The 25,907-nt window shown below is 45.0% G+C and overlaps 1 protein-coding gene across 1 annotated transcript; it reads left to right on the top strand.

Moving 5' to 3' along the window:
• Positions 1 to 1,534: 1,534 nt before the first annotated feature.
• Ppp2cb (protein phosphatase 2 catalytic subunit beta) lies at positions 1,535 to 25,797 on the top strand. The gene is made up of 7 exons (XM_006973979.4): positions 1,535 to 1,966; positions 16,692 to 16,901; positions 17,777 to 17,950; positions 20,707 to 20,796; positions 20,896 to 21,057; positions 23,088 to 23,206; positions 25,141 to 25,797. The coding sequence occupies exons 1-7, from the start codon at positions 1,865 to 1,867 to the stop codon at positions 25,211 to 25,213; spliced, it is 930 nt and encodes a 309-aa protein (XP_006974041.3). The 5' UTR covers positions 1,535 to 1,864; the 3' UTR covers positions 25,214 to 25,797.
• The last annotated feature ends 110 nt before the right edge of the window (positions 25,798 to 25,907 follow it).

The following is a 25,907-nucleotide window of genomic DNA, read 5'->3' as shown; positions in this document are numbered from 1 at the left end:
TCTGTAATGAGATCTGGTGCCCTCTTCTGACCTGCAGGTGTATATGCAGACAGAACACTGTACATAATAAATGCCGGTTGTGGTGGCCCACGCTGATAGGATTTGCTGAAGGAGGCAGAGGCAGGAGGATCTCGAGTTTGAGGCCAGCCTGGGCTACACATTTTTAAAAAGAGTTGGGGATTTAGCTCCGTGGTAGAGCGCTTGCCTAGCAAGAGCAAGGCCCTGGGTTTGGTCCTCAGCTCTGGGGAAAAAAAAAAATCAAGGCCTGCAGAGATGGTCCAGGGGGAAAAGGTGCCTCCAAGGCTTGCAACTTGAGTACAATGCCCAGGCTCCAGCTAGAGCTAGAGAGAACCCACTCCGCAAAGTTGTTCTCTGACTTCCAAACGTGCGCCATGACACGGGCCACCCCTTCGCAACATTAAATAAACATTCATTTACTCTCCACAACTGACAAAGACTGTGCTCATTTATTCCAACGGACGACAAAGCTGCAGCTTGAGGCAGTTTGGGGATTTGCCCCATGCTGAGACAGGGGCAAAACCGACTCAGGAACCCCTGCCTCTTGATACAGGATGCTGTTTACCACGTGAGTTCAGCAGCTGCTGAACACACTTCAGGCAGAGGATGCACGGTCATTTAGCGCCGCTTCACAAGGTCTCAGTGGCTAGCCTCTGCTATATAAAGAAATCACAGCCAAAGTCTCATAGTTACAGCAAAGAATGTCGAGCTGGAATGGCCACAGATAATTCTTAAAAATCATTTTATGGGTTGGAGAATTTAGCTAAGGGGTTAAGGAAAGCCCGGCGGCGGCAGAATACACTTTTAAATCCCAGCACTCCGGGGGCAGAGGCAGGAGGATCTCTGAGTCCGAGCCTGGTGGTCTACAGAGCGAGTTCCAGGACAGCCAAAGCTACCCACAGAGAAACTCTATGTAGAAAAATCAAAAAAGAAAGAAAGAAAAAAAAGGTTAAAAGGTTTTCTACTCTTGCAGATGCCCGGGGTTAGCACCCATTTTAGGCAACGCCACCCAACTCCAGCTCCAGGAGATCCAACACTCTCTTCTGATCTCCCTTAGGCCCTGTACACAGGGGACAGAGACATAAATATAAACAAATCCTTTTTTTACAATTATTTTATCTTTCTGATGCAGACAAGAAAGGGTCCGAGATTTTGGAGCCTCGCAGCTAAATTAGTGCTAAGAGTAGACATGAACTCAATCACTATCTAGCGCCTGTTCTTGGAGTGCATTGAAATGTTGAGGAAAAAGCCCAAGAAGCTTCCCAATTCCAAGTGCAGAGAAGGGGGTCCCAGGAGGCGAGGCCGGGATTCCCAGAGGGCGGGAGCGGGAAGGATGCTGGCTGGCCCCGCCCCCGAGAGAGGGGGCGGGGGGTGGAGCCCTCGGAACCGTTTCTCCGCCGAGCCGCGCGAGGGCGCTGCCCGTCTCCTCGCGCGCCCAGCCCGGCGGCGGCGCCGCACCGCCCCCCCCCCCCCGTCTTGTTTCCCCCGGCGGAAATGCCGGGGCGATGACGGAAACCCGGAGGGAGGGAAGAGACAGAGCGAGAGAGCCCGGGCCAGAGCGCGGAGAGGCCTGCGGGCAGCGGGCGGGTGCCGTCGGGCCGGAGCCTCCCCGGAGCCGCGCCGCGCTCCGCGCTCCGAGCCGAGAGCCCTTCGCCGCGCCCCGGGGCGCGTGGCCCGGGCCGGGCCGGGCGGGGCGGGAGCTCCCGGAGGAGGCCGCGGCCCGCAGCTGCCCGCTGGGCTTGGGCGGGGCGCGGGCTGCGCGCTCCGCGGCGGCTCGGTGGTCCCGCCGGGGGCCGGCGGCGGGGGAGGCGGCGGCGGCGGCGGCGGGGACGCGCGGCACGCCGCCATGGACGACAAGGCGTTCACCAAGGAGCTGGACCAGTGGGTGGAGCAGCTGAACGAGTGTAAGCAGCTGAACGAGAACCAAGTGCGGACGCTGTGCGAGAAGGTAGGCGGCCCCGCCGCGGCGGCGGAGGAGGAGGAGACGGAGGAGGAGACCGAGGCCCCCCCCCCCCCGGGCGCCTGGAGGAGGGGGAGCGGGTGCGGGGACCACCCCTCCCCCCGGAGAGCAGGCAGCTGCAGATCCCCCCCCCCTCCCGCCCCCCAAATCCACGGACAACTCTCCTGAAAGTCGTTAACACGGAGACTTGGTTAGCGTGGGATTGTTCGCGGGTGAACCGGGGTGCGGGGGTGGGGCTGGGGGGCTCCCGTCGCACCCCACGGGGTGCACGAAAGCTTTTGTTTGCAGGCTAGGGGGCGTGATGGCAGGCGGACCTGAATCCAGCCCCGGCCGGCTTGGGTGGAGGCAGGTGGTGGTGGTGGCGGCGGCGGTGGCGGTGGTGGCGGTGGCGGTGGTGGCTGGTCTGGGTGCTGAGCGGCTCTCGGGAGAGGGATGGTTTCTTTTTCAGGAAGAAGGCAGCAGGTGTTGAGTTTGGAAACCGGGTTTCCTGGCACCAAGATGACTGGGAGGTGTCCTGTTTATAAGGCGCCCCATGACAGAAAGTTACTTCCATTTTTACCGCCTGTGTCCGCCTCCCCCTCCCCTCCCAATCCCCGGTAGCGTGCAGGTGATGGATTGATTTGGGTAAACGCTCCTTGATCGTGTTTTCTTACCTTTCAGAAATCCGCATCCATTGATGTATTAACCGCTGGGATTTTTAAAGTCTTATTTTTTCATTCCCCCTTTATATTACGGACTAAATTCCTTCCCTGTATTTTCCTGTTAAAAAGGCCCACGAAAGAGTTATTTCAAGCTGTAATCTATATTTTTCTTAGAAGCCGGGATACTACCAAAGGATTTTGTCTGTCTGTCTTGTAAGCACTCTCCACTTAAGGGTGGGAAGTAATAGCCCATGGTGTGTTTTTCAGGAGTTCGGTGTGGTCCAAGGCCTTTCTATATAGAATAACTACTTAGCACAAGAGACTTTCTTTCTTCAAATACAACTGTGAAGAAAATGGTGTTTCCGCCAGTGAAACTGTTTGCCTCTAGCCTCAGTGAAATTTTATTTTTCTTGTGTGATAACCTGTAATTTCATAAGTCCTCAAAATTAACCCTTTAGATGATCTCTCTCAAGCTCGAGCATCACTGAACTGTCCAGTTTGGAAATTGGCTGAGTCAGTCGGCCTTTTTGTAATCGAGACATCCAAAACTGGAGGTGCAAACCAAGAGCCGGCTGAGTCAGTCCAGTGTGTGCCTATGACGTTCTGATAATTTTAGGGTACGTCCTTGCAGAAGGTTGTCCCGCTGCCGGGAAGTATCACGCTTGAGTCTTAAATTTTCAGGAAGCTTTCTGGATCTGTTAAAAAAGATTTTTTTTTTTTTTCCTTTTTTAACTTCGGCGTCTCAATAAATTGGATTACCAGTTCGTAGCCCCATCCGTGTATTTAAGCTGACACCTTAGGCTGTGAGCCAGTGGGTTTCCTTTGCATATCTGCGCTCATTCACAGAGTGTCACCCATCACTTGGTCCTCTGACCCACAGGATGGAGTTGCCAGTGGGAAAAATAGTTGACTTCACAGCCCTCTTCCAGCATCTCTGCGGTGTGTGTGTGTGTGTGTGTGTGTGTGTGTGTGTGTGCGCGCGCGCATGTGCGTGTGTTCGTTTCCAGTTCCCATTTTGTAATAGGTTTAAATATTTATTAATTTTTAATTATATGTCTGTGTGCTAAGTGCTGATGCCTGAGGAAGCCAGAGGCGTCAGAGCCCCTGGATCTGGCTGGTGGTGAGCTGCCTGATGGTGTCCTGGGAACTCACCGCATTCAGGTCCTCTGTAAAAACAGTCCAGGTTCTTACCTGCTGAGCCATCTGGCCATCCCGTTTTAAGTTCAGCCTATCAGAATTCATCCCTGCTCCACAGCTTGCTGGCTTCCGGTTCCTGCACTTCTCATGCCTTATCTGAGGCAGGGATGACACTTAACAATCTTGTGGATGAAAGCTATCAAGAGGCTCCTCAGACAGTCCTCAGACTCCTGACAGGAGGAGAGCGCTCAGGGAACGCCAAGAGAGTGGGAGAGGATACCTAAGTTTTTCATCTCCTTTCAGGTGTCGCTCCCCTGGCTTTGGGAAAGATGTGATAATATATATGTTAATGAGGCGTCTGGTGATCGTACTTCAAAGGAGATTTTGTGTCTAGTGGCCCTAACCAAAACTTGGTGTGTTTCTCTTTATCTTCAGCACACAAATTAGCGGGTTTTACAGCAATGTTGTAAACTAAGCAGCTTTACTTCCCAGTTGGTCTCGTGAATACTCTACCCTTCCAGAGCAAGAATGCAATAATGTAGGAAGGATGTAACAGAAGTCAAACATTATACAGATCACCTGTGTTTAATTCCTTGGGCTAGTTTTTTAGGCTTGTCGTTTTTAATTTCCTTTTCCTGTATGTGTGTATGTATGATGTGTTTGTGAGTGCCCATGGCGGGGTGGGGGTTTGTCAGAGAACAACTTTGTAGAGAAGGGCCTCTCCTTACACTTTATATGAGTTCTGGGGATCAAATTGGAGTCTCAGGTTTGAGCATCACACACCTTTACCTGCTGAGCAATTTCTCGGACTAAAAGTTAATGTTTTTATAAAGAACGGGTCTCAGTATGTAGTCCTGCTGCCCTGGGACTCTTATGTAGACCAGGCTGACCTCAAACTCTGCCTGCCCCTGCCTCCTGGGTGCTGGGAATAAAGGTGTGCACCACCATGCTTAGCCCATCAAGTATTTTAATGACGTGCATTTTAGATGTTTTGTAGAAAGTGACATTGTAAGCTGTTTTCCCCTAGAAATTAAATTCCTGTCCGAATTCAGCTTGTCTGAAACTGAAGCAGCTGAAGTCGAGACCAGAGTGGTCCTGTAAGCCCGTAGAGGCCTGTACTGGGGCGGCGGTGGTAAGACTCCTCCTAGTGTCCGTGGGTGAATAGCGGCCAGTGGGGAGCACAGAAGACACACGTCTGCCCCTGAAGTTCATTTCTGCCGCTGTGTCTCTGAGACGACAGAGTCACCGTGCTCACCTAGGGTAGCAGTCCAGGCTGTGACGCTAACTGGACTCTGCTGTGGGCACACATTCTGCTTCTGGACGGCAGTGTGCACAGCACTTTTAAAGATGGCGTGCCGGGGAGCTGCTCTGCTCTGTCCAGAACGTTCTGTGACTAGAACTATATTTAACTCTCGTCTTGGGAAGAGTAAAAAAAAAATATTTTTGACCCGTTAAGCTTTATTTTATAACTGAAGAATGTTTGGGATGATAGTGGGGAGGGGGGAGGGGGGAGCTGCTTCCTGTGTTAATCCTTAATCAGAAAACCTGAGGCGAGTGTAGAAATACGTGGAAGTTGTAGTGGGGCTGGAGAAGTGGCCCCGCCGTTAAAGGCTAGGCTCACAACCAAAACCATAAGAAGTCCATGTAAATTCTCTATTGAATTGATGGTTCTGTTTCATGGCTTGGCTTCAAAGCCTTGACATAAGCAGACATTGAAGATTTAAGTCTACAATGGGAAAGAGCATACACTTGACTTGTGAGGCCGAATTGTGTCACCAAGGGTTAGATCCTCGTGGACATAGACTATGTGAATTGAGATAATTGGTTACTCTGCATACAACTCTAAACAAAAATAAAAGTGGTTTTAACTGGGTGTGGTGCTCACACCTTTAATTCCAGCACTCTGGAGGCAGAGGTCAGCTTGGTCTCTGTAATGAGTTCCGAGACAGCCAGGCTACATGAAACCAACCCTGTCTCCCAACCAAAAAAACCAAGGTGGTTTTAAGTGCTAAAACCCCTGAGTGGCTACATAGTGAAACCGTCTCAAGAAACAAAAAAGACAAACAAAAAGATGTAACTGGTATATTCATTTTACTTCGGTTTTTTTCCTGGGGTCAGGGTCTCTCTACGTAGCTCTGGCTGGCCTGAAACTTGCTGTGGTTGACCTCAGACTTTGGGGACTCCACCTGCTTCTGCCTCCCTGAGCACAGAGAGGACAGTGTGAGACACTGTGCCCTGTGGTAAATTTAGTTCAAAGTTTTATTTGAACAGGATCTGAACTGCAGGGATGTAGAAAATGTTTCTGACTGTACCAAAGAATGACATGGTCACCGCGGACTGTGAAGTTAAGCTCCAGTGTGCTGACTGAGCAGATCAGCATTTTCCAGCCCATCTAAGCCACTGTCCTTAAACTGGCAGGTGAAGAAATTCACATGAGACCAGCACAGACCAGTGACTAGAAAGTGGACTTTGTAAAATCAGGTGATTGCTTGACTTTGTTTGTGATGTGTAAAATATATCTAAGTAGATAACAGTATTTACATTATAAAAAAAATTTGTTTTCATTGAATAGTTTTATATGCAGTGTGTAACTTTTGTTTAAATCTTCCCTTAGTTTTTGTCGTTTGTTTTGGGTTGGTTTTGTAGTACCAGGGATCCAACAGACTAGATTGCCCATCATTGAGACAGTCTGATGGGCTTGGTAAATGAAACCAAATACCAGAAAGAGAATGATGTTAGAATCACAAGAAATTCACGTCTCTGTTGAGGAAATTTTAGTTGTTTTGAATTGATTTTCTTTTACATTCTTAAGTAAGTGTAATGAAATATAAACCTAGTCTAGGTAGTTGAAAGTAACTTAAATGAGGGCTGGAGAGATGGCTCAACGGTTAAGAGCACTGACTGCTCTTGCAGAGACCAGGGTTTATTCCCAAAACCCACATGTCAACTTATAACTGTAGCTCCGGTCCCAGGGGATCCAGTGCCCTTTTCTGGGTACCAGGCACACGTGGTGCATAGACATGCAGGCAAAACACCCATAAACATAAAGTAACAAATCTTGAAAAAAAATTGTTTCAAGTAACTTATATGAAAACACCCTTTTTTTTCTTGCATTGTTATTAGCGATCAAATGTTACCTTTCCCTAACATTACTTTTCAAGTCTGTTGGTGTTGGCGGTCATACTAACCCTAGGAAGGAGGTCTGTAAATATAGATTGCTCACTTTCTAGGAAGGGAAAGCTCGAGGTTGGACTTGGTTTGTATCTTTTGTAATTTATAATAATCTCTCATCCTTGTTTTTTTATATTCTACAAATTTATTTGGATGTAGGGGCTGTGTGTGTGTGTGTGTGTGTGTGTGTGTCTGTGTGTGTGTGTGTGTAAGACTCAAATATGGTGGCTCACAGCAGCCGCTAACTGTAACTGTAGTTGCAAAGGAAGGCTCTGACGCCCTCTTCTGGCCTCCTAGGCACCTGCATTCACATGCACATACCCCCCACCCCCACACACAAATAAAAACACAAGTTTTTTTTTTTTTTTTTAAGTTTAGTAAAATTACTTAGAACACTCTCCACTTTTGATACAAGCTGTAACATTCAGTAATATACCGGAAGGATTCTGAGAACTCCCTAAAAGTTGTTAACAGTCACAATTATAATTTTTTTTTTTTTTTTTTTTTTTGCTATAACTGGAAAAGATAAATTAGGACTAGTCAACATAGAAGAGAGATGTAGGGCAGAGTCCAAAAGGGCCTGGTATTTAGAACCTGTTGCACAAATCCTAATTGGTCTTATAATAAAAACCCAGAGTTAGATATCAGGGTGAAAGCTGAAAGATCAGAGAAGCAGAGCAAATCACAGCCAACAACTCTTACCTCACCAACTCCTCAGCCTGAGAGAGAGAGTTCCTGTCTCCTCCCGCCTTGTATTCCTTTCTCTGCCCAGCCATATCACTTCCTGTCTCAACCTTCCTAGTGCTGGGATTAAGGTGTGTTTAACCACTGTCTGGCTGTTTCTCTTTTAGACTGGGTTAATCTTGTGTACCCCAGTGTGGACTTGAACTCACAGACACCCAGACTCTGCCTCCAGAATGCTATTATTAAAGGTGTGCTCCACCACTGCCTGGCCTCTATGTTTAATCTAGTGGCTAGTTCTGTCCTCTGATCTTCAGGCAAATTTGATTTGTTCAAAAGATCACCACAAGAACCCTCCTTTGCTGCACTCACCCAGAGCCCTCAAGTCACTTTGTTAGCCTTGGCCTGTCAGAGTCCCCAGGTAGGGACACAAAGCACTCATACGTGTAAAATCTGCACTTGAGGTAAAGTCAGGACGGTTGAGGATCAAGAGTTGAATGTTGGCTTAGGCTCCCTGTCCAAGGGAGAGGAGAGAGAGGAAGGCAGTGAGGGCGGGGGAAGAGGGAGAAGGGAGGCTCTTGACCGGTGCCTGCCTTTCAGTCCTTCAGTGTGGCAGCTGGGATGGCTTCATCCTCATAACCACCTTCATCATCCCTGACGTGCATCTGCTTTTTTAAGTGATCTCAGTCAGCTTATTCATGTTGCTAAGTTCCCAGCTGTGCATTTAGAGTCGCCAGTGGTGGCAGGAACCTATTCCAGTAGTTGAATTTTATTTCTAGCTACTTTCTTTTCTTTTTATTTTTCTTCCCCCCCCCCCTCGGTGTCATCATTGTTCACTTTTGAAATCTGCATGTTTGCATGTACGTCTGTATGTATGCATGTTCAAGTGTGTGAGTGTGGGCAGGTGTGCATAAGCCACATGCTTGTGGAGGTCACAGTACAATCCCAAGTGTAGTCCTTAGCTCAGCCTTGTTTATACCGGGTTAGGCCCCGCAGCTTTGGGGAATCCGCCTCCCATCCTGCTGCAGGAGCCTGCTGCTCTCAGGAGATGCACTGCAGGTCCAGCTTTGCATGGGCTCTAGGACTCCGCACCTAGGCCATTCGTTGTGCTTGAGTTCCCCAGCCTTCGCTGGCTGTTGAATGTCTAGTTCTATGAAGTGTCTTAATTGCTGGGAGACAGGTCACGTGTTGCAGAGTGAATGTTGGTGATGTAACAGCTCTCACGTTTGCCCGAGGCACACTTCAGTGCTGGTGGCTACGTGGTGAGCATAGCTGAACTTGAAAAACACAGTTGTGGTTTGTGAACTTGATAACAGTTGTGCATTGACCATTCACAGGCTTTAAAGAAGTGACATCATTTGTCATTAATCATGATAAAAACATGTTTTGTCACATGATTGACAGACGCGTAGTAAAAATGTGTATTTGAATTGCTCACAGAATACTGATAACACTGGGAGATGGTTCAGTGGGCAAAGTACTTGTCATGAGGACCTGAGTTTGGACCCCCCAACACCCATGTAAAAAGCCAGACACGGGGAGCTGGAGATAGACTCTTAGGGGCTTGTCTGGCTAGCCAGTCTAGCCTGATAGGAGGGCTCCGGGTTCTGAGAGTCCTTGTCTGAGAAACTAACATAGAGAACACCTGATGTCAATCTCTGGCTTCCACACTCACCTGGCTCATCCAAAAATACTGTAGTAACTGTACACACACACACACACACACACACACACACACACACACACACGGGAGTACTTATATAGTGTGTATGCACTTGAATGTGTACCACAGTAAGTGTTTGGGGGAGTCGGAGAACCGTGTGGGTCCCAGGACTAGAACTCAGGTCATCAAATTTTACCCATCTGTTACCCACTGGCCCTCCCTAGTAACCGACATTCAAACCATGTTGTTGAAGGCCTAATGTTAACCATGGATATGGAAATACATGTGTTAAAATTGTGTCCAATGAGCCGGACATGGTGGTTCACACTTTTAGTCCTAGCACTTGGGAGGCAGAATGTGGGCATGTACATCCATGCCTTGCTATAAATGTATTTGTATGTGATAATTTAAGCCTTGGTCTCTGTCCATATGGAATGGAGGAGTATTTGTGGTATTTTGTTTACATTAAAGCAGGACCAGAGGTTTAACATCCTAAAACATTTTACATTTATCTTGGTCTGTGTACATAGCCATAACTTGCTTTTTAATGAGTATGATTTTATTCTTAGTATGCCTTCAGAGCTTACCCTTGCTTGGCATGTAGACAGTTGATGATGTTTAACTCAAAGAGTTAATTTCCTTGTTTTAAAGGAGGGGAGGGTTGGGCCAAAGCTGAATTGGTAGAGTGTTTACCCAGCATGCACCTGGCCCTGGGTTCAGTCTCCAGCACCTCATGTTGGAGGCAGAAGGATCAGAAGTTTAAGGTTATTCTCAACTATAATGAGTTGGAACCTAACCTGTCTTTTAATAAATACCAAACCCCCAAAAGAAGAAATGCTAAGTCATGCAGTTAAGCCTATTAACGGTGAAGAAAGAGAGGCACTGTGCTAACATTAACTTTGAAGTTTTCGATTGTGCTGGTCTTGATGTGTAGCCAAGGTTGGCTGAGAGCTCCAGATCCTGCTGCTTCAGCCTACTGGGTGCTGGGCAAAGCAGGTGTGTGCTACCATGTTAGCAGCCTTGTGGGATTTTTTAAATTGATTTTTAGATTGGTTTTATTTTTACGTGTATGAGTATTGTGCCTGTATGTATGTCTGTACTACATGTATGTCTAGTCCCTGTAGAGGTCACAAAAGGCCGTTGGATCCCCTGGAACTGGAGATACAGACGGTTGTGAATCACCATGTAGGTGTTGGGAAGTGAACCCAGGTCCCCACTGATCCATCTCTTTAGCGCTGCTGTAGACTGTTAGAACATCATATAAGACTGTTTTGGGGATTGCCTGTTCCGCGTTTTGCTTTCTGTGAATTTGCCCAGAGGTAGAGATGTACACTGTAGCAGATGTGTAGAGGGGAAACATCATAGCCTTCCGGTAATGTTATGGCAGTGGGCCACCTGTTGGCAGAGGGGGTGTGACAGACTTGAATACGCAGTAGACCCAAGACTATTTCTTAAATGGTAGAAAAAGGCAGTGAATGGCTGGCATATTGAATAGTGTTTGCAGTAGTAATTCTGGCTACCAAGTCATATCTCTACCAACTGTGGTCTTTTTGGTTTTTGGAGACAGGGATTGTCTGGTTGGCTGTCCTAGAGCTTACTCTGTAGCCCAGGCTGACGTCAAACTCAAGAGATCCGCCTGGCTATGCTTCCTGAGTGCTGGGATTAAAGGCGTGCGCCGCCGCCGCCGCCGCCGCCGCCGCCGCCGCCGCCGCCGCCACCACCACCTGGCCCCAACTGTGGTCTTAAACCACAGTCTACACTACAGCTTTAAATTTAGTCTTATCTGTGTCTCAGAAGTAATCAACTTTCTGTTGCTACATCATAGTAAAAACTGGAGAATTACATTCTTAGAACTGCTGATGACTTTTTGTGCATACGTTAGGAGTCCATGCATAATTCTCAGGTGTTTGTACTATAATTCTGCAGTGTTTTTACTAGATGGAATAACTGCATCAGTCTAAGACTGCCTACCTGACTTGTTAAGTTAGAATAAACCCTCAGTTAACGGTGTGCACGCGCACTAACCCTCACAAGTGCTTTCATTAGTGTGGTAATGAGAACATATTTTATTACACAAGTAAGAATCAGCCCTCAGAGCAGTTCAGTTGGGGGAAGAAGAAAAAACAAAACCGGTTGTTTTTACTTTATACATGGGAAAGACAGGAGTTGATGCTTTAGAGACGCAGGCCCCTGGATACCTCATCCAGCAGGTATGAAGACCTTAGGTCATGCGTACATTAACCCTGGGAAGAGAGCCTTTGCTTCCTTTCTTTCTAACTAATCACAGGCCAGTAGAGGGAAAGAATCGGCTCCACTGTCCGCAGCTCCCGGGGAGCCCCTGGCCTGTCTCAGCAGCTTTTGTTGGAAGATTTGAATGAAAAGAATCTTGCAGAAATAAGAGGCTAGCTCTCCAGTCAGAATCAGCCTAAAAAATTTAGAGCACTGTACACAGATCACTGCTGATGGAATAGAGTTGTCACTGCTTAGAGCTACTTCAAAATAAAAGGATGAGGTAGGGATGTGGCTCAGTGGGAGACCACGTGTCTGGCATATTCAATAACTGGGCTCTTTGGATCCTTGGCCAGCAAGAGGGGAGGCAGCTGGGTGTATCCAACTGGCTTAGGTCAGACTGAGGGTACAGTAACTTGGTTTACAGTGGTTTTCAACTGTTAACCCCCTTTGATTGATTGGGTGGAAGGTGCATGCCGCAACATGACAGCCACAGCATGACAGCCATGTAGAGGTGGGGACAGCTTTCAGGGGTCAGCTCTCTCCTTCCCCTGTGTGATCAGGGGATGGAATCATCATCAGGCTTGGAGGCAAGTGCTTCAGCCCGCCGAGGCATGGCTCGAGCTCCCAGTTTTTAGTCTTACTGCAGTTTTGTCTTTCCAGTCAGGATCCTCCTAAGTCAGTACTGTGGATCACTGCTGTAGGATACTGAGTTGCTAGAGAGAAGTGTGGAGTTAGTAGTCTTTAGAGAAAATGGAACCCTGTGAGCCAGGCAGCCCTGGGCAAGTGGAGGAAGGGGCTCAGAAAGGAGTGTGAGGTCGTCCTCTGCTAAAAGTGAGTTGGAATGTAGCTGGCAGTGATCTTACTAATCACTTCCTAGTCCGCCGTTCTAGTTGGGTGGCAGGAGTGGGTAGCTCTTGAAAGGCCTCTGTTGATTGCTTTTCTCATTCTTACTGCACTCTGCTACGCTGCTTCCTGTGCTTAGCATGCACCAATGCTTGGGCTTTGTCTGCCCGACTAGCTGTGAGCACTGCAGTCTGTGGTGGGCAGCAGCAGTTTGACAGCAGCCTGCTTTTTCTGGCTGTAGAAAGTACTCTAGTTCCTGTCCGGTCTGATGCCGCCTTGCAGCATATCCAGCAATGGTTTGGTTTTGTTTTTAAGCTTTTTTTTATTACACAGATGATCACGTGGTTTTGTGACTTGGCTTTTTCACTCATATATCAAACACGAATTAAAAATTATTATTATTATTATTAAAAATTAGTGTTCCAGGGCTGGAGAGATGGCTCAGCAGTTAAGAGCACTAACTGCTCTTCCAGAGGACCTGAGTTCAATTCCCAGCAACCACAACTCACAACCATCTGTAATGAGATCTGGCGCCCTCTTCTGGCCTGCAGGGATACGTGCAGACAGAACACTGTATACAGAATAAATAAATCTAAAAAAAAAAAAATTAGTGTTCCATTGTCTGGACAGACTATGCTTATTTTCGTAAGTGTCTAGAAGAGAAGTTCCCTTTTCCAATAGTGTAGTGTTAACTAGTGGTTAGTTTGTCAAATACAACAGAAAGCCCAAAGCAGTAGAGGTTTAAACGGAGTAGGAGTTGGTTGTTCCTATGACTGAAAACCCCAGGATTGAAGGATGCTTTGGACCATGATCACGTTAAGCGCTTGTTTTACCAGTGAGCTTCACATCAGACCCCAAGAGTCAGGCTTTTGCTCCTGAAAACATACAGAACTGGCAGTGCAGCTCAGTAGGTAGAGTGCTTGCCTAGCATGCACAAAGCCCTGGGTTCAGTCTACAACACTGTATAAATACAGAACATGAGGTACATGTTTATAACCCAAGCGTTTGGGAGGTAGAGGCAGGAGGATCATCTGTTACATAGCAAATTTTAGGCTAACTTTGGCTGCATGAGACCCCCATCTGAAAAAAAAAAACAATCTGAATTTTAAAACTTTGAACAAATAGAACTTACGTTATGAATGCAAAAATAACCGAAAATTTACTGGTATTTATTTATCACATCAGTAAGGCAGTAGGTGATAACAGGGGTCACGGCCAGATGAGTACTTACACTGTAACTTGAAAGAGCTTCCTGGGGCTGGAGGGATGGCTGCTCCCAATTGTGAGAGCCAGAGTTCGTTCAGATTGTGGCATCCATGCTACAGGCTCGGAGTCATGGGCACCTGTCATTAGCTCTGCGGGAGCTGACCATGTCTGCAGGCCTCTAGGCACACACACACGTTCATATGCACTCACACAGACAAAAGGAATAGGAATACATGCTTTTAAAAAGGAAAGCACTTCCTTGGCAAAGGCAGGCTACTAAAACCCTCCTCCAAAGTCTCCTAGCTGGGGTGGTAATCCGAACACTTGGAGAGGTTAGGCAGAACCAGCTCCATCAAGTTTAGGCCAGCCTGGACCACGTGGGTCATTGTTTTGAGGTAGGATTTAACCAAGGAAAGGGTCTCCTCACTAAAACCAAGGCTGCTCTGGAGCACATTGAGTGGGTGCTCTGTTGGGCACACGCTGAGTAGATTATGGAGGAAGAGAAATGGTGTCATCTCTGGATGGAAGATCCAGGAGAGTTTGCGAGTATCGAACTAGACCTAAACAGTAACAAATTAACCCTAAATGTGTGTTCATGCTTAATGAGATACTAAGAAATATTGGCTGGGGTGTGGCTCATTGGTAGATTGAGTACTTTTTAGTGTGTGTGAGACTCTGGGTTAGGTCTTTAGCAACACAACACACACACACACACACAGACATACAGGAAAGGAACTTAAAACATGAAAGTATTAGACTCGACTTTAAAAATCCTAGCATTGTGTCAACTAAAAATTACCATGGACTATAGTCGCCCATTGCTTGAATGCTTATGTTATGTTCTGAGAAGTTCATCATTAGGCAATTTTACCATAGGAATGAGAAATGCAGATATGCAAGGCTGCTGTGGGCAGAATTCAGCATACTGTTTTACACAGTTTTTTAAAGTACCACAGGAATACCCTAACAAAAAAAAGTACATGAACAGTAACTTATATTACAGCCACAGTGTATATGAAATTGCATGCGCTATACTTTCTATACATCTGGTCACACAGTAGATTTGATTTTTGTACCAGCATTACTTCAAAACATAAGTAACACATTAATCATGTTAGAACAGCTCTGACACTGTCATCCCTGTAGTATAAGGTTGGCCATGACGTCATTAGGACGGTAATGACTCTATCTAGCAGCAGCAGCAACATAAGTCAGTAGAAGCCATCATGAAACATGGGAAAATTAATCTGAGCAAGTAGTGAGTTACATATTCGTTATGGAAATAAATGTTTTTGTAGCAGGAATCTTAAAAGTTCTTATTAATAAAAACAAACCTGGAGCCAGGTACTGGGGTGAACGCTGGAAGATCAGAGAAGCAGACAAGCCACAGCTACCTCACCTCCCTAATTCCTCAGCTGATCCTGTTTCCTCAGACTGGAAGCCTCTGTGTCCTCATCCGAATGGATCTCAGCTGAACAGCTTCTCAAAAACCTAAAAGCTTAACCGACTCTAGTTCCTGATTTTCTCGCCTTATATACCTTTCTGCTTCCTGCCATCGCTTCCTGGAATTAAAGGCGTGAGTCACCATGCCTGGCTGTTTCTAGTGTGACTTTGAACTCACAGAGATCCAGATGGATCTCTGCCTCTGGAATGCTAGGATTAAAGGTGTGTTTGCCACCATTTTCTGGCCTCTATGTCTGTCTAGTGGCTGCTCTGTTCTCTGACCCCATTAAGGTACACAATATATTGGGGGACACTATCACCACAGGTTTTTGTTTAGTTTAGTGTGGGGTTTTTTTAGGAATGGCTTGTTGGTTTTTCGAGACAGGGTTTCTCTGTATAACTGCCCTGGCTGTCCTGGAACTCAACTTGTAGACCAGGCTGGCCTGGAACTCAAAGAGATCCACCTGCTTCTGCCTCTGGAGTGATGGGATTAAAGGTGTGCGCCGCCACTGCCCGACTGGTTTAGGGCTTTTTGAGATAAATCTTACTGCGTACGTATGGCTGGCTAGAGCTGGCTGTTTAGACCTGGCTAGTCTGGAACACATACATGTGGCTCCCACACAAAAGTGGAGCTTTTGTTACCCTCAGCTGTTGTTTCTGAGTCTGTCTGATCCTCCACTGTCCTGAATGCTTAGGAGTCTTAGTCTGCTTTCTACCTGTCTCTTCTGGACATGAGGATAAGTGAAGTCATGCATCATATGACCATTTGTTTCTGGCTTCTTTGACTTAAAGCATAGTATTGTCAAAATCATAGCACATACCAGTGCAGTTTTGTTTTTGTTGTTGATTTTTTGTTTTTGTTGGTTTTTTTTTATAATGTATAAAGTGTTCTTTCTGCATGTGTGCCTGCCCGCCAGAAGAGGGCACAGATCTTATTATAGATGGTTGTGAGCCACCATGTTTTTGCTGGGAATTGAACTCAGGACCTCTGGAAGAACAGCCACTGCCCTTAACCTCTGAGCCATCTCTCCAGCCCGTTGTTGTTGTTGTTTTGTGGTTGGTTATTGCTCTCAATCTGGTTTGGTATGCTGTGTTATATCAATTCATGACTTAATGTGCATTTGAGTACTTTGTACTTTTTTGCCTGTTAACCCCTGCTGTACCTCCGGAGGACCCGAGTTCAGTTCCCAGTGCTCGTGTCTGGCACCTCACAACTACCTGTAACTCCAGCTCCAAGGGATCTGATGCCTCTTCTGGTTTCCAGACACAAATAAATAAAAGTAAAAATAAATCTTTTGAGCAAAAGAATAATGTCGCATGGATAAGTGAGACACTTTAATTTCGATTCCTGCCAGCACAACGTCGAGTCCGAGTCGGCGGCGTCCTTGTAGACGTGTCATTGCCGGTCTTTGCTTTTGTAGCCATTAGTGGGGGGGTCTCTTTGTGGGGGTGTGTAGCTCTGCCTGTCCTGGAACTCACTCTGTAGCCCAGGCTGGCCTCGAACTCACAGAGATCCGCCTGCCGCTGCCTCCCGAGTGCTGGGATTAAAGGCGAGCACCACCACTGCCCGGCTGGGTTATTTTATTTTTATAAGGCATACTTCCAAGTGATTTTCCTGATTTTCCTTCAGTAAGTAAGAAATGCTGTTAAATGTGTAACTGAATCTTGTTAATTGTTGGTTTTCCTTTTCCAACAGGCTAAGGAAATTCTAACAAAAGAATCAAATGTACAAGAGGTTCGCTGTCCTGTTACTGTCTGTGGAGATGTGCATGGCCAATTCCATGACCTTATGGAACTCTTCAGAATTGGTGGAAAATCACCAGATACAAACTATCTATTCATGGGTGACTACGTAGACAGAGGTTATTATTCTGTGGAGACTGTGACTCTTCTTGTAGCATTAAAGGTATGAGTAAGCATTAAAGGAGTAGCTTCAAATCAGGCCAAAGGCAAGGATGTTAGTGTTTCGTGTGTCCTCTGTTTAATTTCGGGTCTGTTTGGCTGAAATAATAGTTGGCTTTACATCTTTTAAAGAGAGATAAAGTGCATTAAACTAGCATCACTTCAGATAAATGTGTACCTCATTTGGGTCATCCATAACTGAACTCCGGGAATTATATTTAAGTACTTACTACCCTTCAGGTGGAATCATTAAGCTGTTGTTCATGCCATGAAAAGTCCATTGTTCTTGACTTCCTGTTCTCCCTGCCCTGCACTCAGCGCTTCCCACTTGAGCCTCGGGAAGCTCACCCTTTCCCCCGCCTGCTTGTTCTGCCACATGAAATCTCCTTTAGCTCCTCTGTGTTCTGTGTTGTGTTCCTCTGTTCCCAAAGTCTTCGTTAATTCCTTCATCAGTAGAGTCGAACTCATTAAACTCTGTGTCTCTCCTCTGTAGTCTGTTCTTAATTTACCTGCTTGTAGATCATAGCAAAAACTTCTCACCACAGAGAATATTTTTATTCATTGCTCTAGACTTTGCACTTCTTTCTTTATCAAGTTCCACACAAGATTACTCCAGCCACTTCCTCCATGTGCCTCCTGCCCAGACTCAACAAATGCCCGGGAGTTTTGGATTTCAGAGAATTTACATGTTCACAGTGAGATGGGTGTCTATAGGGACCCAAGTCTAAGCATAAAATCCATTTGTTTCATTTATGTCCTTAAATTTAAGTTAGTTTACAGATAGACAGAAGAACTATTGAAAGAAGTGAATTTGAGGTTAGAACTAACAGAATACTGTGAGACAGGACCGTACCACAAGTTTCTTTTCCTTTCTTCCAGGTGCGCTATCCAGAGCGCATTACAATATTGCGAGGAAATCATGAAAGCCGGCAGATCACCCAAGTGTACGGCTTTTACGATGAATGTCTACGAAAGTATGGAAATGCCAACGTCTGGAAATACTTTACAGATCTCTTTGATTATCTTCCACTTACAGCTTTAGTAGATGGACAGGTGTGTATGTGTGTAACTGTGTCTTACAGAAGGAGGTTAAACGTGGGGAAATATTTACTATTGGGAACTCGGGATCTGTACTTACAAGTTATGTTTAACTTTCTGACTCTGTTTGTTTGTTTAAAATGGTGCTGGGGGTTGAACCTGGGGGCCCAGTGTCTGGTGAATGCTAGGCAAGTGCCCTGCCACTGAGCCACATCCCCATGCTTTGGTTAGTCTGGTTTTTTGGGGGTGGGTAGGGAGGGCATATGCGTGTTTTGGAGGCAGTCTCACTAAGCTGCCCAGGCTCAGACTCAGCGAGCCCAGCATAGCTTGATAGTGTAATTCTCTTGCCTTAGGCTCCAAGTTGCTGGGACACCAAGCCCTGCTTTCCCTGGCCTAGAAGTCTTCTGGCCAAAGAAGATATGTGCCAGTGTTAGGCTAGTGTAAATAAATGCCTGTCTTTGGGTTTAATAGGAATTAGTAACACAAGATGTTTTTGGAAATTGTGTCCATATTACACTGTCTCCTGGTTCTCATTAGTAACTTCATTCTTGTGTATTTCCACTGTAAGTACAAGTACCATATTGTGTAACTTGTTTATCAAAGGGTACTCTGTTTCCACCATATTGAGGCATACGTAAGACATTATACAGGTTTCCTGTTTCAGTGTTTAGAGGCTTCATGGTGAGCTGATTCAAATCCATATATAAAACATACAGTAAGCCGGGTGATGGTGGCGCACGCCTTTAATCCCAGCACTTGGGAGGCAGAGCCAGGCGGATCTCTGTGAGTTCGAGGCCAGCCTGGACTACCAAGTGAGCTCCAGGAAAGGCGCAGAGCTACGCAGAGAAACCCTGTCTCGAAAAACCAAAAAAAAAAAAACAAAAAACAAAAAAACAAAAAAAAAAAAACATACAGTAAGACCCTGCAGTTTTAAATGATAAAAGCCCAGTGCCCTTGAAGGTGTAATAGATACTCTTTGGCTTGCTGGTTTGAATAAATTTGATAACAATCCACATTTTCCCAGCCGTGATTTTGGATACTGCAATAATTAAAATGATAATCCTTGGCCTGTACTTGCTAACTTTAATGAAAGCCTAAATTTGTAAGGTGTTAAATTTTAATTAAAATTTAAATTTTTCAAGCAAGTCTTTATTAGCCTTTAAGTAATGAACAAACTATTTTAGAAAGATAGTGTTAATAGTAGTGATAGTGTGTCTGATTTTGAAATGTGGAATACACATTGGTACAGCTCCTAATGTATTTCTCACACCAACCAGCATTCCCCAGACTCCTCGGTCTTTGCCAGCACACATACCCCATATGACAGGTCATCGTTTATGAAGTGGAAGACATGAACACCTCAGAAGTCCAGTAGAAAACCAAATAGCTATACAGAGTCAGAGTCCTGGAAGGGGGTGACAAGCTTAGGAGATATATTTTCTTACATATATGATAGATTTATATATATAATGATGGTTTTTTTTTTTTTAAATTTACACTGACTATGCTTCATTAGGGAAAGGGCTGGATACAGTCATGTAGACCTATAACCCTAGCATCCAAGAGTTTCAGGCAGAATTGATGAATTCTAAGCCAGCCTGGGCTACATACATAGCATGACCCTGTCAGTCAATAAATAAGAAACTGTTCACTAAAATTTTCATTATTCTCTTTGATTCAGTCTTCAGAGGGTAATCCTGAGAAAAGTTTCTAAACACACTTGTCAGTTTATGTCAGAAGTCCCAGCAGTTCACTGCCTATAGTAAAAGGAACTGCAGACTACCGGGGAGGCCAATGGGTAAACATTTTCTTCTTAATTTATAGACAGATGAAGTACTTGTTTTGCAAGCACATAGACTGGAGCTCAGATCCCAGCACCCAGGGAGGGCACGGTGCCCACCTGTGACCTCTCTCCCAGTGATGGCATTCCCAGAGCCAGCTGCCTAGCCAAATAAGCAGACTCTGGCTTCAAGTACCTGCCCCAGTAATGGAGAGTGATGAAGGAAGACATGCAATACCCACCTTGGGTCTTGCACATACGTGTGCACCCACTAACATGTAGACCTGCATATGTGTGCATACTGCATACAGTTAACAGGAAGAGGGGTGTGCAGGAGAGATGATTGAGTGAATACAGCATAAGGAGAGACAAACTCCCCAAAGTTGTCCCTCCCCTCTATTAGATGTGCCCCTACACACATCACACACACACACACACACACACACACACACACACACACACACACACACTAAAAGTAATTGAAGATGACAGACTGTATAGAAAATAACCTGCCAATGTGGTAACGTACTCAGGAAAACCAAAAACCCATTGTAATCAGTGGCAGGAGTCAGTAGGATGCTGATGTTTGACAGAAACACGGTTTTATACATCAGGAGTACTGGGCAGAAGACAGTGACTGGTGAGGAGGGTGAAGATCGTATTTATCAACAGCACTGAATAAAACGCCTGTGGGGTGAGGCGGCTGCACTGCTCAGTGGTAGAGCATGCAGAAGGCCCCCACACCCCCAGGACCACAAGTGAAGAAAGAAAGCCCCTGTACCCCGGTACTGCAGAGGCTGCTGCTGCTGGCGATCTGACTCTGCTTTGCACTGCAGTTAACAAGTTTTTCAGTTTTTTCTGTTTTTTGGGCGGCAGGGGCAGGGTGCTGGGAGGGGAGCTGTCAGGGCTAACATTTACAACCACTACTTACTCTTCATTAATTTAGCAACTATAAAAATATATATATATTTTCTTCTCAATTTATAAACAGATATTCTGCCTCCATGGTGGCCTCTCTCCATCCATAGATACACTGGATCATATAAGAGCCCTGGATCGTTTACAAGAAGTTCCACATGAGGTAAATTTGGCGGTTTTAACAAAAAAAATATAATCACATGTGGTAAGGCTAAGCATAACTGTTAATAATTCATAATGCATATCTGTTCTCCTTGACCAGGGCCCAATGTGTGATCTCTTATGGTCAGATCCAGATGACCGTGGCGGATGGGGTATTTCACCACGTGGTGCTGGCTACACCTTTGGACAGGATATTTCTGAAACATTTAACCATGCCAACGGTCTCACACTGGTGTCTCGCGCTCACCAGCTTGTAATGGAAGTATGTACTTTTCCTGCAGAATTACCTTTAATCTCATGGTGTGTGCATCTATAATAAGGCTTCATGACTTGGGATGTAGGAAATATATCCTCATTACCAAATGAAGGAGGAATCTGAATTTACTTTTGGAAGTAAGGAAGCTGCTACCTTCCCAGAGCAAAATTATCATTCAGTTTTTAAATTGAGACATAAAAGTTGTGAAAATAGTACCACAAGTTTTTTTTTTATATTCTTTGCTCAAATTCCTAAAGTGTAAGTATCTTAAGCGTATGTATCTGCTCTCCTCCTTCCCCCCCCCCCCACGCTTTACTCTCTTCTCATGTTTGAACAGCCCTGACAAATGCTCCTTACCCCCAAATCTCCAGGTACATTTTGCTAAAGCCATTATCTATTGTAATAAGTATTTCAGTCAGAACGTTTCCATTGGTATACTCCTACCTAACAAAGTTTAACTTTTGTAGTGTATATAACAGTCCAGGTTACAAGTAATTGTTCAGATTTTATGTGCTCTTGATGTTTTGAAATGACCAAAGTTTTGTTTTATAAGAAATAGCTTTCTAAATCTGGGCATGTTGGGTGCTTGCATTCCCAATATTTAGGAGGCCAAAGCAGGGGGGTCATAAGTTTCAGGCCAGCCTAGGAGATATAAGGAGACACTCTTAAATAAAGTCCCCTTGGTGTAGAGGCTGGTGGTTCAGCAGTTAAGGGCACAATCTGCTCTTCCAGAGAGAGACTCCTCAGTAGAGACTTAGCTAATGTTCCTTATGGTTATGGCGTTATCCCATGCATGCTTGAGATGCAGACTGTAGAGTGATGTGTCCTTAGTGCTTTGTATCCAGGAGGTTGAAGTCTGTCCCACTGCTGCTTATAGTGACTGGTCACTTAGTTGCAAGCAGCTCCCGTTGTATTGTCACTACTAAAGAGATAAAAGAGAGCATAGTCCCTCTAAACCAGCAAGGAATGCCTTTAAGAGGGTGGAAACAAACTTCACCAGCCCAGAACAGGCAAGGAGTGGTGTAGGAGCGTGAATAAGAACGACATTAAACCTGATTATAGGCGGTGGTGGCGCACGCCTTTAATCCCAGCACTCGGGAGGCAGAGCCAGGCGGATCGCTGTGAATTCGAGGCCAGCCTGGGCTACCAAGTGAGTCCCAGGAAAGGCACAAAGCTACACAGAGAAACCCTGTCTCGAAAAAACAAAAACAAAAACAAAACAAACAAAAAACCTGATTATAATTGTATAATCATAAATGTCAATGGTGACTGGATATATTTTTTTAATGTAACGACTAAGACTTTTGCTTTCCTAAAAGTCAGAGACTCCAAATTAGAAGATAATCAAATTTCAGTTATTATTTGACACAAAACTAAAACATACTTAACATCACAAATTAAAGGATGAAAATAGTATGCTGTGAACCAAATAGATAATTACCAAACACAGCCTGTGAGGTGAGTGAGAGGTTCTGGTGCAGGTGACCTTTAGAGATTATCAAAGTCATTGCTGATGAGCATTGGCTCAGCTCTCCAGAAGAGCTTACTCAAGTGCGGTTTGCCTAATGCTACCTTCAAGATGGATATAGCAAACTTTGGAAGCCAGGTACTTTCTGTCCTGTCTCAGCACTTGGGAGGCTAGGGCAATTGTAAATTTGAGACCACTATGACCTAAATAGCAAGATTCTTTCTCAAAAAAGAAAAAAAGAAAACCAAAAAATGCACGCACACACACACAATAAATAAATAGCACTTGGCAGAGTTTATGAGGGAAAATGGGGAGATTACCATATTGGTCTGAGAAGTTCAGTGTAGCCCTAAGCCAGGACCCTAAGTATAGGTTAAGAAAAGCTCCATGGTTACTAAGAAGTAGAATAGTAATCTGGGACCTAAGAGTTGTACAGTATTCTGAGCAGGTGCATAACCTGTTAGATCATAGAGGTGACTTGACTACATAGCCACGGAAGTCCTTAGGTTCTGAGCTCTGAGTCAAGACTGAACTTGGTAATGAAACAGTGACCTCCTTACTGTTGCAGGGTTATAACTGGTGCCATGATCGGAATGTGGTTACCATTTTTAGTGCACCCAATTACTGCTACCGCTGTGGAAACCAGGCTGCTATCATGGAATTAGATGACACTTTAAAATATTCTTTGTAAGTAACATTACATCGTCATTGTATGTCGTCACTTTTAGAGGGGAAAGTAACTATTGAACAACAGAGTTGGGGGCTGGAGAGATGGCTCAGCGGCTCAGGGCACTTGCTACAGTCATGAGGACTGGAGGTCAGGTCCCACAAATACCTGTAACTCCAGCTCCAAGGGGTCCAGCACCCTCTTCTCTATAGATACGTGTACATGTGTACACATACACTGAGTCATATACACATACGCTCACATGAATAAAAATCGTTTAGAATGAAAAACACTAAAGAGTTCTGTTTGAGATGATAGAACATGATATGTGTAAACCCTCTTCCCCAAACATTTAACTTGAGAATTGTTTTCGTTTGATGTGCTGTACATGCAACCACGGCCTCATACATGCCAGTTCATTGCTGTGCCATTGAGCTACATGCCCAGCCCAGAAAAATATGATTTACACTTTATTGACATTTTCCCAAGAGCTTACAGGTAATAGGAAAACATTTAACCTTTTAACTTAAGAGACCTTAAGCCAGGCGTGGTAATGCACATATTTGATCCTAGCACTCAGGAGGCAGAGTTTTAGACCAGTCTGGTTTAAGTAGTGAATTCCAGGACAGCCAGGACTACAAATACCCTCAGAAAAACAAATTAACAAGAACCCAGACAGAGAAACCTGTCCATTATGACTATTAGAGACTTGCATTCCTCTCCTTACCCCCACATTACTCTAACAGAAACTACTGCAGGGGATGGGGGAGATAGTTTGGTGGTTAAGAGGACAGGCTGCCCTTAAGAGGATGCAAGTTTAATTCCCAGCATCTCCATGGCAGCTCACAGCCATCTGTAATTCCAGTTCTAAAAGGTCCCTCTTTGAGCACTGGCACTCATAGCACAAAATTAAAACTTATCTTAAAAAGTTTAAAGTAGCCGGGCGGTGGTGGCACACACCTTTAATTCCAGCACTTGGGAGGCAGAGACAGGCAGACCTCTGTGAGTTCGAGGCCAGCCTGGTCTACAAAGTGAGTTCCAGGAAAGCCACAGAACTACACAGGGAAACCCTGTCTCGAGAAAAAAAAGTTTCAAGTAATAAAACTTGTACTACTGGAGGATGGGGCCCCGTAGTTCCCTATTTACCTAGCATACATGAAGCCCTGGGTTCAAGCCCAGCACTATGTAAACTGGCCATGGTGATGCAGATCTAGAATACCAGTATTCAAGGTTCAAGGCTAATCTGGGATACAGGACACCTTATTTCAAAAAACCAAAAAAAAAAAAAATTGTACATAAATAAAACATTTGCTGTGCATGCTAACACATGCTTGCCTAAGATCCTAGCACTTACGAGGTAGAGGCAGGGAGACCAGGCCTTACTGTGAGTTTGGGGCTACTCTAGGCTACATGAAACCTTGTCTCAACAGCAACAAAAATTGAAAGTAAAATACTCCCCTGACAGTTGTGAAGTCTGTGTCTGCCTATGGTTACATCCTTTCAGGACTGCTTGGAGAAGAAAAATACAAGTGGGGCTGATCTCAAGACCACAGAGTTGGTTCAGAATATGAAAATGAACCAGAAAAAGTAAATAACCGGTGGTTTTAACAGACAGAAAAAGCACTTGATAAAATTCAATGTTCTTTAAAGTAAGTCAGCAAACTTCACAGAGGAAGCTTGCTGTGCCTGAAGACAGGTACACTCACCCCGGTTTAACATGATGGAGAGGATCCTAAGGCCCTTCAAATGATAATAGTGTCACGAGTCTTTTCCACCGTGTTGTCTAAATTTTCCCCATAGCTCTGTGCAGTGAAGCGATTGATCACCTGTAGTGAGGTGCTCAGGGTCATTCCAGCCACGTGGAAGGCAGTAGTAGCAGGAGACAAAAAGGAGGGCTTTGTCTGTTCAGTGTCTTCCTGGCTCACTTGCTGACTCATTTTCTTTGTCATTTAAGTCTTCAGTTTGACCCAGCACCTCGTCGTGGAGAGCCTCATGTGACCCGGCGTACCCCAGACTACTTCCTATAACTTCCTCCCCAGGACCTTTCTTTGTATGTGGAAGTATACCTGGCTTTTTAAAATATATATATATATTTAAAAACAAGTTATCTATGTGTTTCTGTAACAAATTGTGATATGTCTTGACATTATAAACTACATCATGGACCAAACGTGCCATACTAATGATGAGCGTTTAGCACACTTTGAGACTGAACTTATTACACTGTGTTCTAGATCAGTCTGCCTGCTGTGTTGTAGGAACCATTCTTCTTGGCTGGTTAAGCAAAAGGGGTCACTGACTGCTTCATCTCCTCTGTGCTTGGAAATTTAGTTACAGTGTTTAACTGGCATGGATTAATAGAGTCGGAGTTTTATTTTTATGATTTCACAGCTGACTTCCACTAATTCATTACCCTTTATTTTATTGAAATGTATAACTAACTGAAGAAGAGATTCTTGGGAGTATGTTGTCATAACATTAAAGAGATTTCCTTTCATTTGATCTAAATTAGTGTTTGATGTTGATCTGCATATTTCTGTATATTTGTCCTGACAGTGCTTGCATCCTGTTTGGTGTACTGAAAAAATAAACTTTGCAATGTAAACAAGAATATTCTAACTGTGATACGCATTTAATGGAAGCATTGCCATTTTAAAACTTGATACAAATACCTAAGACTGTGGTTGGTTGGTTTTCATTTCCTTTTGGCTTTTGAGGTGA

The sequence above is a fragment of the Peromyscus maniculatus genome, chromosome 17, assembly GCF_049852395.1.
Source record: "Peromyscus maniculatus bairdii isolate BWxNUB_F1_BW_parent chromosome 17, HU_Pman_BW_mat_3.1, whole genome shotgun sequence".
NCBI lineage: Eukaryota > Metazoa > Chordata > Mammalia > Rodentia > Cricetidae > Peromyscus > Peromyscus maniculatus.
The sequence above is the reverse complement of the archived record's forward strand: the minus strand, read 5'-3'. Positions and strand labels throughout refer to the sequence as shown.